At 35.7% G+C, this 13,718-nt stretch overlaps 3 protein-coding genes across 3 annotated transcripts; 2 read left to right on the top strand and 1 right to left on the bottom strand.

The window, feature by feature from the left end:
• Window positions 1-1,559: 1,559 nt before the first annotated feature.
• On the top strand, window positions 1,560-2,796 carry LOC123723220. Its single transcript, XM_045685795.1, has 2 exons — window positions 1,560-2,293; window positions 2,446-2,796. The coding sequence occupies exons 1-2, from the start codon at window positions 1,730-1,732 to the stop codon at window positions 2,602-2,604; spliced, it is 723 nt and encodes a 240-aa protein (XP_045541751.1). The 5' UTR covers window positions 1,560-1,729; the 3' UTR covers window positions 2,605-2,796.
• A 519-nt stretch (window positions 2,797-3,315) lies between these two features.
• LOC123723212 (RNA-binding protein 45-like) lies at window positions 3,316-5,032 on the bottom strand. Its single transcript, XM_045685780.1, has one exon. It carries the CDS (start codon window positions 4,869-4,871, stop codon window positions 3,366-3,368), a length of 1,506 nt encoding a protein of 501 aa, XP_045541736.1. The 5' UTR covers window positions 4,872-5,032; the 3' UTR covers window positions 3,316-3,365.
• Window positions 5,033-5,408: 376 nt separating this feature from the next.
• On the top strand, window positions 5,409-8,296 carry LOC123723207 (cap-specific mRNA (nucleoside-2'-O-)-methyltransferase 2-like). The gene is given in 4 exon segments (XM_045685773.1): window positions 5,409-6,152; window positions 6,263-6,448; window positions 6,811-6,931; window positions 7,011-8,296. Coding segments are annotated over 4 exon segments (2,085 nt in total). The 5' UTR covers window positions 5,409-5,660.
• Window positions 8,297-13,718: the final 5,422 nt, after the last annotated feature.

Here is a 13,718-nt window from a genome sequence, read left to right as displayed (position 1 = left end):
AATGTCGGAATCGAAAGTAACAAATTTATTTTCCTGTTTTCCGAATTAAATATAGCAATCATGCACTTAGACGATTCAAATTTATGGTGTAGGTAGAGAATGGTAATAGAGTGATTGAAAGAAAAGAGAAATCGTTTGAGAGTTAATACTTTTTCTGAAATAAATATTTCAATTTTTGAGATTTGTAAGTTTTTGAAAATCGATTTGTTACTTACGATTCCGAAATTGAAATATTTATTTCAGGAAAAGTATCAACTCTCAAACGATTTCTCTTTTCTCTCAATCACTGCCTAATCATTCTATACCTATACAAAAAATTTGAAACGTTTAAGTGCATGATTGCTATATTTAATTCGGACAAAAGGAAAATCGATTTGTTACTTTCGATGCCGACATTGAAATATATATTTAAGAAAAAGTATTAACTCTCAAACGATTTCTCTTTTCTCTCAATCACTCTCTTACTATTCTCTACCTACACAGTAAATTTGAAACGTCTTAGTGCATGATTGCCATATTTAATTCGTAATAAAAGAAAAATCGATTTGTAACTTTCGATTCCGACATTGAAATATATACTTCAGAAAAAGTATTAACTCTCAAACGATTTCTCTTTTCTCTCAATCACTCTATTACCATTCTCTACCTACACCATAAATTTGAATCGTCGAAGTGCATGATTGCCATATTTATTTCGGAGCAAAGGAAAACCGATCTGTAACTTTCGATTCCGAAATTGAAATATATATTTCAGAAAAAGTATTAACTCTCAAACGATTTCTCTTTTCTCTCAATCACTCTCTAAGCATTCTCTACCTACACAATAAATTTGAAACGTCTTAGTGCATGATTGCCATATTTAATTCGGAAAAAAGGAAAATCGATTTGTTACTTTCGATTCCGACATTGAAATATTTATTTAAGAAAAAGTATTAACTCTCAAACGATTTCTCTTTTCTCTCAATCACTCTTTTACCATTCTCTACCTACACAATAAATTTGAAACGTCCAAGTGTATGATTGCCATATTTAATTCGGAAAAAAAAGAAAATCGATTTGTAACTTTCGATGCCCAGAATTAAAATATTTATTACAGAAAAAGTAAAAACTCTCAAACGATATTTCTTTTCTCTTAATGTCTCTCAAACGACTCTCTAACGATTCGCATTGAAAAAAATAAAAAAAAGTAAAGTGAGGGGGCCAACTTAACACTAGAATTTGAAATTGTTTTTACGCAGAAAGTAGGAACTCTCAAACGATATTTCTTTTCTCTCAAACTCTCTCAAACGATTCTCAAACGATTTGCGTAAAAAAAAGTTAAAAAAATGAAAGTGAGGGGGCCAACTTCACGGAGGTGCCAAAAAATTAAACAAAATATTCAATTTGGAAAACAGAAGTGTTTGATTTTATACTCTTTGATGTCATAAAATGTTTATGGTTTAAAATTGATAAACTTCAAATCATATTGTCTGTGGTTTTTGCCCTTCCTTTTCTCGATTCATTTTCACATCAAATACGAGAAAACAAAGCGGCGGAAATACTGTAAAAGTGAATTGAAATTTATTATTGAATTAAATCAAATCTCTGGGATTTTTTCAACAGTCAAAATAAGAAGAATATACTATGAACACGTAAAAAACAAGACCTTTCCATCAATACTAACCGAATTGATTTTTACACTGAAGTGTAAAAAATATTTAAGACCTCATCTTGAAAAAAGCAAGCTAAAATGAGTTTCAATTACAAGGAGCATGCCATGGCTTTTGCTCAGTTTTTGCCAAATATGGTCAAATTGGACGAATTACAAAAAATTACCCAAAATTTAGATCAAGAACTTGCTGAATCGCAAAAGATTATGAAAGAGATCAAAACTATGTTTGATGCTGCATCCCAAGTAAACGTTGCACAAGTGAACAATAAGAAACAGGATAATATTGTGACGCATACGATTACTACGGAATTTCTGGGCGCAAGTGTTCCGAATTTGATCATGTCAGACATGGAAAATGTAAGCGGCCATCTAAGTTCCGAAGAGGAACTGCAATCTCTGATAGCGATTATGAAAAATTATGCTGAAAATCTCAGAAACGAAATTGCAAGATTGCCATCACAAACCTTTGGAAATGCAAAAGAATTCGAAAAGTTAGATCTGAAGGAATATGCCATAAATTTTGACCAACTTGCTAAAAGTCTGGCTAACATCAAATTTAATAAAGGTGTTGTTAACCATAGAAACCTAGAATTGGAAGCAAAGTTGGCACAGTTGTGTGAAGATGTTCATTCATTTACTCAGGTAAACTTATAGTTACATATATGAGTTCCTCTTTAAAGATGAGTATGGCACTTTTTTAATTTTTTATCCTATTTGATTTTAATATAAAGGAATGTATTACCAGCCGTCTACTGTATTCACTTTGTGTAAAGATATAATACTTTTTTTTCTAGATGGTTGAAACAAAAACTGCTATAAGTGAGAGCAACAAAAATTGGACAGATAATCAACAAGGAAATGAACAAAGAAACACCCTGTATTATGATGAAACTATAAACAAATTACTAAATGGGATAAATGAAGTAACATATCTACTAAAAAATAAACATTGAATTTTGCAGATTTAGACAACTTCTGTCAGAAAAATAAGTTTATGAGTATTAAGTTGAAAGGAGGTATAGGGGAGGTATATATTATTCCCAATGGTCAAAAACAATAATCAATCCTTAAGATGGGACTGAATATTGTTTAATTTACTTTGTATAGGAGATAAGAAAATTGATTACCCTTTTTTTAATCCTTTCATATGATGATTAAATAAGCAAAAACATTTTGATAATGATTGCTGTGAATGTGAAAGTTTGTTTATTCAAAACATTCTTTTTAATATTTTTTAAGTTCATACACATAAAAAATTCATGAAATGGTTTATTTAATAAGGTTAAATTGGTGAAAATGAACTTTTTAAATGTTTTGGAATAATAAGCTTGGATAATTATCAGAACTACTAACTTACCTATTAATCATGTCTATAGTCATACATACTGTATTGAAATATTATAAAAATGTTAATACTTTTAAGGCTTTCATCAGATTATTGTAAAACTGATAATTGTTAAATAAAAAATTATGTAAAAAAATAGTTTTCTTTTTACTTGTTTATTTTAATGGTAAAATAAATAAAGAATAAATAAAAAAGCCATCAAATAAAGCAAAATAGTAATTTGGTAAAAAAAAATAGAAAATTTGAAAAATAATACAACACAAACTAAATTAAATGAGTAACGTAAAAAGTCATTTAACAGAAATTAAAATTAATAGTAAGATAATATTATGCTGTCTGTACTTATGGTCGCGTCATGCTTGTCTCTCGTTATTCCGAACTGTCAATAAGTCTTATTCTTTTTCTGTCTATATCATTGTCTCTGTTATCATTTTGTTCGTCGTCATTCATTCTCTGATCATCGTCATTCTTTGTAGGTTTCTCATCAGCCTCCATGACTTTTAAGCGGATTCCGCATACAACAGCTCCATTTAAACATTTTATAGCTTCCTGCGCCGATTTAATAGAGGCATATTTTGCAAAACCAAATATTTTATTGGGGAATGTTGAGACATGTATAAGGTCACCAAATCTACAGAATACATCTCTCAACACAGAACTAGGTGGAGGCTGGGGTTTACAAACTATAAAACATCTTTGCACCACTCTGCTGGCATTGTTGGCCAAAGGTTGGGGTGGGGGGAGAGGGGTGCTACAGTAGTTCATATGTTCCTGTTCCTTAGATATTTCAGAAGTACAAGTGACAACTTTAATTAAAGTGGATGCTTCTGCTATGGCATCAGCTAGTTGCACTAAGTTGGGGGAGCCAGCATCAATAGCATTTTTAAAATTGTTAACTATGCTACTTAACTCTGCCGCAGCCTTGTTCAGAGGATTCTTATCAGGCCAAACTGTTATTATTTCTCCGGAAGGAAATTCAAAATTGTTAAGCCTCTCCATAGCAAATGCAGCCTCTTTGTCATGATCATAAGTGATTAGCGCTTTGCACACACCGTTATAAGTATCTAGGGTGTACTGACAATTTTTCATCCCCGGTACAACATTAAACAATTGCTCTATATATCGTTGAGGCACCGGTGGGTAACATTTAACATTTATTCGGTTGAAATCAAAAGGTTTAGTTAATGTTACTGTATTTAATATATCTCTCCTAGCATCATCCCTATGGTGGTAACGGTCTACATAGTTATCCCTACAAGGAGAATTACTTGAATGAAAACTATCCATCTCTAAGCTATTCCTACTTCTTTTTAATTCCTCCTTTGGAGTTGCAAACATAGGCCTGTACTTTCTGTCACATTCTTCGTAAGCTTTTGCAGCACCAAAAAAAGTTTTATAATTAACATATGCAAATCCTTTATTCGCCTCAGTAAATTTATCCTTTTGCAAGTGAACTGACTCCACAAGTCCAAAATTAAAGAAATGTTGTTTTATTTCACTTTCAGTTGCATCTTTGTGAACTTTAATAAACAGCCGCGTATATCTGTCCTCGCTGCAGCTGTTAGAGTCATTTCTATTCACTGCAACCATCACTTTTATAGGCTTTGAGTCACTTTTCAAGGTTTTGAGATGCAGTTCTTGGATGGCTAGAGCTGCCGAAGATGTTTTATTATATTTAATATACGCTACGCCTTTGGTCTCGCCCGTGGTTCGATCCTTAGGTATGTATATATCTTCAATGGTACCGAATTGTTCAAAAGGTGGCCTTAGGTCTTCTTCCTTGGTTTGTTTGCCACAAACAACGAAAATCCTGGAATGCGGAGGTTTATCCTCCTTTCGTTCATCATTGCGTACGACTTGGTTCCAAGTGCTCATTGTAGTCCGTAAAGTTTTCAAGTGTGTCGAGTCAACAGTCAAGTCACGTCCACAAAGTACTTTCCAGTGCAATGGTTTATAAGCATTTATTGAGGAACGTCGATGTCAGTATCCTTTCAGTCGGATTACGTTTTTTCAGTTATGTGATTGTAAACTAATTACTTTTATAGTTACTTTCATCCAAGTTTGCAATATTGATTATTGACAATACAATTTACTTACGTCAAAGTGATCAAAGAGTTAAAACTTTATTTGTGGCTTCATTATGTTGTTTATAGTTACTATCAACTGGAAAATAGACATTTGGAAATCGCTTTTATGGAGCCTCAAATAAGGCTATTTAATATTTATTTTACATTCTATCTTTTTCTTGCGTAAGTTTTCTAAAAACACACTACCAACTCCATTGTTAGTCATATTTTAAAAGATTTTGATTTGAAAAAAAAAATTGTTTTTTTGTATAGTACTGTTTCTGAACATTTTCCAAGTTATTGAATAAATAATGTGACATCTGTCACCACAAAAGTTTGACAATTTGACAGGCATCTTTCTTTTGTAAACATTGAGAACCATTTAATTGATTTCTGGAAATGTAAACCTGAGGAGAATGTAGCATAAAAGTGTGAGAATTGTAATTTTAATATTTGGTCTTTGCATTATTTGTGTATCACGGCTAATTGTGTGTTTCTCTTAGTTTCTCTCTATTTCGAATTCAGTGAAAATGTTCTCAAACTACTTGACCGACATTTATCTACAATAATACGCAATTGCCTACAATAATATTCTAAAATGTATCCATCGATGGAAAATTTCTTAATGCAATCGAAGCAGAAGCTTTACAGGGGCGAAGAATTTGAAGACGAGCTGAATGACTTATTTAATAAAAAGTTTAAATTCCGCTATAACAGTGAGTGGACATTGCCGTCTGGCGATACTTGGTTTACTGACGCACCTTGGAAAGTAAAGGGCTTGGAATATTTAAAAAGTCGTTTAAATTTCCATAAGAGTCAACTCAATGACTTTAGCATTGAGGAATGGAGTAGTCACACTCGGCGACGCAACCCCGCTGGCGAAGTATGCTGGAAGCTCAGATGCCTGGTGAACCCCGAATTCCTCACGCAGGCCTGGACTAAGTTCTACGAGTGTGCTTCAACATACAACATTGTGCCACCAGAGGCAATTTCTGATATGAAAATGGTGTCTTTGCATCTGTGTGAAGCTCCTGGTGCATTTATCACTTCCTTAAACCATTACTTAAAGCTGCATCACCAGGCTCTTGATGTAATTTATGACACTAAAACTATTATTCATTTAATGATAATTTCAAATTAATATCCTTACAATACTTTTTATTTTGAACCTATAATGTAATAGTACATTGTGTATTCCAGTGGAAATGGGTTGCAAACACTCTCAATCCGTACTATGAAGGCAACTCGTCATCGAACATGATCAGTGATGACCGTTTCATGTTCCACACTCTCAACAACTGGGACTTTGGTGTTGACAACACTGGCAATCTGATGGATTGGGAAAATTCACAAGCCATTATCAAGAAAGCCAAGTCTTTAGGCAAAGTAAGACCCATTTAATGAAATTCAAGATAAAAATAACATTAATTTGAAAACAGATCTTTATTTTATTATATACTAGCTTTTACCCGCGACTCCGTCCGCGCGGAATAAAAAATAGAAAACGGGGTAAAAATTATACTATGTCCGTTTCCTGGTTCTAAGCTACCTGCCCACCAATTTTCAGTCAAATCGATTCAGCCGTTCTTGAGTTATAAATAGTGTAACTAACACAACTTTCTTTTATATATATATAGATAGATTTGAAGATATCAAATCAGTAGTTTATTTTTGTGAAAGTTTAAATGAACAAATTGTTATATATGACCTCATAAACTAAATATGTGAAGAAATGTATAATTGTTCAGGTGCTGCTTGTAACAGCGGATGGATCAATTGATTGTCTCCAGAAGCCAGATGCTCAAGAAGAAGTCACTTCACCACTCCATTACTGTGAAATTATAACAGCATTACAAGCGTTAAGCCCAGGTACCCATCATTATTTAATTGGTTAAATTTGTGGCTGTTAAATTGTATGAATTTCGTAAAAATTGTCTTTTATTTTCAGGTGGAACGTTAATCTTCAAATTGTTTACTATTTTTGAACATTCCACAGTTAACCTTCTGTATCTTCTCAATCAGTTGTTCAAAGAAGTAAATATATATAAGCCAATAACTTCTCGTCAAGGAAATTCTGAGGTATATGCTATCTGTTTGCAATACAAGGGTATAGATCTAAAATCTTACATACCAATATTTCAGACTGCATTTGGAACAGAATTCTATTCAAATAAATCATTGTTCCCACTTGAGAAAATACCAGAATCCTTCCTTAAACAAATTGAGGAATGTGCTTATTATTTCTGCTCCATTCAATGCCATGTTATAAACAATAACCTACAAGCATATCTCATGCAAAAGAACATAGCTCTACACAGGGATATGAAAAAGATCAGGGCTATTGTAGCATCGGAATTCATTTGGAAGTACAATCTCAAACCGATTAGTATTAATCAGGAACTTTTAAAGGGCACACTTCATGAGGAAAATAAAATAAATACAAATCCTTGATACCATCGCGGCTCATATACTGAACGCCAACTGTACACAAAGATGTCATTGAAAGAAAAACATAAGAATTTAAATATGTTCCTTCAAGCTGAGATGCTCTCTAACCCAATGATACATATCACAGAACCAGTTAAATGGATGATTGGAGAAGGCTCCTCAAAGATAGATATCATTTTTACATATGGAAAACCTTTGCAAAAAGTAAACAGTTCAAAGTTCATATTTGTCCCAATCTACAAACTTTACCAGCAGATACTTGCTGAGGAGGAGTTCAAAGAGATCATTCTCTATAGACCGGCTAAACCAAAGATTGATCCTAGTCTTTTAGGACCTGAGCCATCTAAAATCATTTCACTACCTGAGTTCCAATACAGAGAGAGTTACAATGTTTATGAGAAAAATTGTTTTAAAGCTTTACTGAATGGAATGAAGGAGTTATTAGATGGAGAATCAATTTTGTTGCAGAATTTCAACACATTGACACATTTTAATGTTAGTATTCTCTATATTTTGTCAAAGGCATGTTTTGAAAAAACCGGCCTCACTTCTTGCGGAAGTATAATTCTGAGCAAATTGATTAACAAAAATTGTTTAAAGTACATGGAACTTATTGATGATGAATGCAATAATGTTCGTAAGGACGAGAAGAAAGATGTGTTGAATTGTCTCCCGGTCCAGGTGACCAACGCGGAGGATTTCTTCAGTAACATAGTCTTCTACAATAACACTTTCTATAGAAATAAATGCATCGAATACTTGGAGAAGATTAAACAGTCTTTATAAATGTATAAATATTTCTTGTATTGTGTATTCAATGTAGTATTTTAGAGTATTTTTTTAATTGCTTTTATTCTTATAAAAATACCTGTTATTGATGTCTTCTAACAATGTGTATTAAAGACCTTCTGAATGTTTTAAGATGTTTTTCTATTTAAAAAATAAATAAAACAGGTTTTCCCTAATTCTTTATCCTCTTATCACTTCAAAGTTACAAGACTGCTCGATGTCGCTGCGATACAAATTTATTAAACGAGCATCTTCGCGACAATTAACAGATTTTTGTATAATGATCGATAATATGGTACAATAGCTAATAGTTCACTCATTGAACTTGATCAATTTTAACAGTATTTTTACTTAAACTAACCGCCATAAAATTTTTATCGGAAATTTTAAAAGTAACCATAGATTAGCAGAACCAAAGACAACAGTAGGTACGCTAGAATTATTGCATTTTCTATTGAAATTTAAACGAACTGACAGACAGAATGTCATATCACCGCAATTCAAAACAATTGCTTGTAAACTAGTTATTTTGAGATTCACGTTTTGACAGGTCGGTGGACGCACGTGTATCGAGGTTTTGGTGTTTTTTATTTTGCATTTTAAGTGTAAAAAGTTCTTATTTATATTTTAAATTGGTTAATACTAACTCTTTTGCTGCTGGTAAGTAGAAAACTATTTGTTAATTCGTGAGACCAAAATGGAAACAGACCCTCTAAGCGAACCTCCCGATCCGGGAGCCACTCCTTCCCGCAAACGGCAAGCAGACGATGGAACAGTCTCCTCCTCTTCTAAAAAATCTTTGTCTGATCCCTCCCAAGCAAACCCATCTATAGAAAATTTATATATTCACCCGTCATTTGCCGAAGGCCTTAAATCTTACGCCAACGATGATAAAGGACCATTCGTCGTCCAAGTCTCTAGGGACGTCGAAGACCCGACTTCCGGAGCCTCGTTAAGAGCCATTACTTTCGGTCAATTCCTTCACAAACATAAAATAAGCTCCATCTTACATGATGGTGTTAAAAACGTTGGTCGCAACAAAATAATCGTCGAGTTTTCGACAGCTCATGCAGCCAACCACTTCCTGGTCAATCCTATCCTCTCCCCTTGTAAATTCAAAGCCTTCATCCCCACATATAATATGACCAGAATGGGATTGGTGAAGGGAGTCCCCATAGACTGGTCGATGAGTGAGCTCGTTCAATCTTTGGAGCTTCCCCCAGGCTGTGGTGAGGTGCTCAAAGCCCGAAGGTTGAACAGAAAAACAACTCAGGAAAATGTCACCACCTGGATACCAACTCAGTCTGTTGTCCTGACCTTTAGGGGTCAAATACTTCCAAGTAAAGTTTATTCTTACCACACATCATTACCTATCGAAACCTACAAACTTCCTACCATTCAATGCTTAAACTGCTGTCGTTTTGGCCATACCAAAACAATCTGCCGATCACAACCCAGATGTTTTAGGTGCTCCCAGTCCCATGCAGGGGAATCCTGTGAAATAGATAAAAATCTAGCCTCATGTCTACATTGCTCAGGCAAACATTTTGCCAATGACAAGGCTTGTCCCGAATTCACTAGACAGCAATCAATTAAAGTAATTATGTCTCAGAATAATATATCCTACATGGAAGCGGCAGCTCAATTCCCGTCTGTCCGGCGATCCTATGCTGAGATGGCAAAGGAAATGTTTACTCCTCCCGCCTATTCACCTAAGACCCCTTCCTGTCCGACAACTCAACCCACACCCAAAACTTCCTACCGTCAAACAACATTCCGGTCTCCTCGCCCTCGAGCCCCTCCAGGCAAGGGTTATGATAGAGGTGCTCACCAGAATATTGTTGGTGAATGTGCTTCATCCCTTCCGAATGGACATGCTCTCAATCAAAATTCTCCCCCCAATGAAACTCTACCTATGTTAGAACAACTTTCCACTCTCCTTCTCAGTCTTATCACTCCTTGTAGTGACATTCCTCTACCGTCCAACGTTGCCAAAAACATTTCCAAACTTTTTAAAATCCTCCAAGATGGCCCCAACAACCATACTTCAATGGAACAGTAAAAGCTTACGGCCCAAAAAACACGAGTTATGCTCCCTCATTAACCTGCATAAACCTGTCATTGTTGCCATCTCGGAGACATGGTTAATGCCTGGTTCCCGGTTCCGGGTACCTGGTTTCTCCTGTTTGAGGGATGACAGAAATGATGGGTATGCAGGCAGTGCCATCCTTGTTCGGCACTCCCTTCCCTTTTCCCAAATCCCCCTTCCTCCGCATAGTCAACAGATTAATGCTGTTGCTGTCCGTGCCTTAGACATTTCTTTTGTATCTGTGTATATTCCTCACCCTACCCCATCTCTACTTCCTGAACTACAATCAATCTTATCTTCGGTCCCAAGTCCTATCATCGCCTTGGGTGACCTTAACACTCACCACACCATGTGGGGGTGCTATGGCTGTGATGGGTTTGCTCCGCTGCTGATTGACATACTTGATGATGTAGGTCTCTGCATCCTCAATGATGGCTCTCCAACGCGCAGGGTATTCCCAAATCAGAACCCTAAAACTGCCGTGGATCTTTCCCTCTGCTCTCCTAATCTTGCCTCCCAGATTACTTGGAAAACCCTTCCATCCTCATACGGCAGTGATCACTTTCCTATCATTCTCTCATTAAATAATAGGTCCTTCTTTCCTTCTTCTCATGATCCGCTTTTAAAATATCTACTTAAAAAAGCAAAATGGACAGAGTATGCCAGATCTGTTGATTTCTTGATAGACTCCTTGCCAGATCCGGTAAGTGATGGAAATATTTTGGCATGCTACGATCTTTTTTTAAAATCTCTCATATCTTCAGCTGACTCTCATATTCCTAAAAAACACCCTCCCAAAAATCATCTGCTTTCTTCTCCCTGGTGGGATGATGAATGCAATGATTTATTTGCTCAAAGAACATCTGCAGAAAAGACATATTCAAATTGTATGTCTCAGGAGAACTTTATTAAATATCAGAGGCTTGATTCCAAAGTTAAAAAGTTAGTTACAAGGAAGAAAAGAAGTAGTTGGACTCGGTTTTGTGAATCACTTAGTCCTAGATCCCCATCTTCAATTGTATGGACGAATATTAGGAAATTTCGACGTTCCCTCAACCATACTGATCCCTCATCCAACAATCCCTTGGATTGGCTTAATGACTTTGCTGACAAATTGGCTCCACCTTATGTCCCTAATATTGACTCGTTTCCAAATTTTACTCCAACTCCCTCTTCAGATGATATGGATGCTCCCTTTTCTTTTTCTGAGCTCCAAATTGCTCTGAATGGCTTAAAGGATTCAACACCAGGGGAAGATGGCGTCCCTTATTCGTTTTTGACTAATCTAAATGACAAAGCTAAAATCCATTTCCTCAATATAATTAATAAATTTTTTGAAACTGGTACTGTTCCTCACTCCTGGAAATCCCAAATAGTTATTCCTGTCATCAAACCTGGTAAAAATCCCTTGGATTCTAATTCCTATAGACTTAGCCTTTACAAAAGGCGAGTACCTTGCGGGCGTTTTTCTAGATATCGCTTCTGCATATGACAACGTTCAACTTCCGGTACTCAGGCAAAAATTGCAATCTCTGAGTATCCCGCCGAAGTTAACACATTTTATATGTAGCCTGCTGTTCTGCAGGTCCATAGTGGTCAAACACCAGTCATCCTCTCTTCCCCCCAGACTCGTCTGGAAAGGTCTCCCTCAAGGGTCAGTTCTCAGCCCTCTTCTATATAGCATTTATACACATGATCTCGAATTGTCTGTCAGCAGTTTTTGTAACATCCTGCAATACGCTGATGATATTGCCCTCTATCTATCTATCTATCTATCACAGCTCTGGCAGTGTAGAGGAAATATCTTGTCGTATTAATTCTGCTTTATATTATCTAGGTCAGTGGCTTTCAGATCATGGTTTGTCCCTCTCTGTAGGGAAATGCCAGGCAGTGGTTTTTACAAGGAAAAGGTCTCTTCCATCCTTCCAATTTTCAATTGAGGATCAACTAATCCATCTTTCAGATAAAATAAAATTTTTGGGTATTTACCTTGATAACCGCCTTTCTGGAATTGCACATTCTGAACATATTATCAAAAAATGTGAAAAAGGGATTAATGTGATACGAGCAGTAGCAGGAGTCTGGTGGGGTGCCCACCCATACTCCTTAAAACTTTTATATAATGCCTTAGTTAGAAGTCATATGGATTATTGCATGTTTATTCTTGAACCTTTTAATAAATCTGCAGTTCAAAAACTTAATAATATTCAATTCAGATGCCTCAGAATTATACTGGGCGCAATGAAATCTTCCCCCACCAATGCACTTCAAGTGGAATGTGTGGATCCTCCTCTAACAATTCGTCGCCAGTACCTTTGTGACCGGTTTGTTAGCAAGATGTTACAATTATCATCCCACCCCCTTTGGCCCAGATTAACTCAACTATCTAGTGCTCCCCAATCCCGTAACTCTTCATCATATTTAGTAGATAGTTTTTTGAAATACACTAATCTCCCTCATCCGGTTTCAACTTTCCCACTTAATCCATTGTTTTCTACTCCTTATAATGCTCTAGTATATAACCCTCTTATCATCACTGATATTGGCCTGGTTAAAGGTGCCCCAGACACTAACAATAAATTTCAAAATTATATTCACCAAAATTGGTCAAATCACATTCTTATTTATACTGATGCATCAAAGCTGTCCCCTGATGGCTGTGTTGGTGCTGCCTGTTGGGTTCCCAGGTATAAAATAATTTTAAAGTTTAAATGCCCTCCCGAGTCTTCTGTGTTTACAGGAGAAGCCACTGCTTTATTGGAAGCAATTTTGTTTGCACATTCCCATAACCTCAAACAAACTGTAATTTTGACCGACTCCCTTAGTTGTTTAATGTCTATAAAAGAAAATCCTTTTCGAAGCAAGTCAAGATTTCCCATTATTTTGAAGATCAGGGAAGCTTTGCTCTCGTGTAATCAAAAAGGATTAACCATAATTTTGGTTTGGATCCCTAGCCACTCCGGTATCCCTGGAAACGAGACTGTTGATTCCTGCGCTAAATTAGCTGTTATCTCTGGCTCTCTTGACCATTTCCAAAACTCGGCTCAAGATTTATGCGGTCTTGCAAAAACTTATCTTAACCGATCTTGGAATACACTCTGGAATGAATCAAAGTCCATCAAAGGCAAATATTATGCCTCAATCCAGCCGGACATACCAACTCGACCCTGGTTTTTCAAATATAGGAATGCTGATCGCTGGATCACCTCTACTACACTTGCGAGCAACCAAATCGACTCACTCCTTGACGGCGCCCTTATGCATTGATTTTATTAAAACGACAAATGTCAATTGTAAATATGATATGTCATTCGAAAGCTAAAGATGTCA

Source organism: Papilio machaon, chromosome W (assembly GCF_912999745.1).
Source record: "Papilio machaon chromosome W, ilPapMach1.1, whole genome shotgun sequence".
Taxonomy (NCBI): Eukaryota; Metazoa; Arthropoda; class Insecta; order Lepidoptera; family Papilionidae; genus Papilio; species Papilio machaon.
This window is presented reverse-complemented; position numbering and strand designations above follow the sequence as displayed.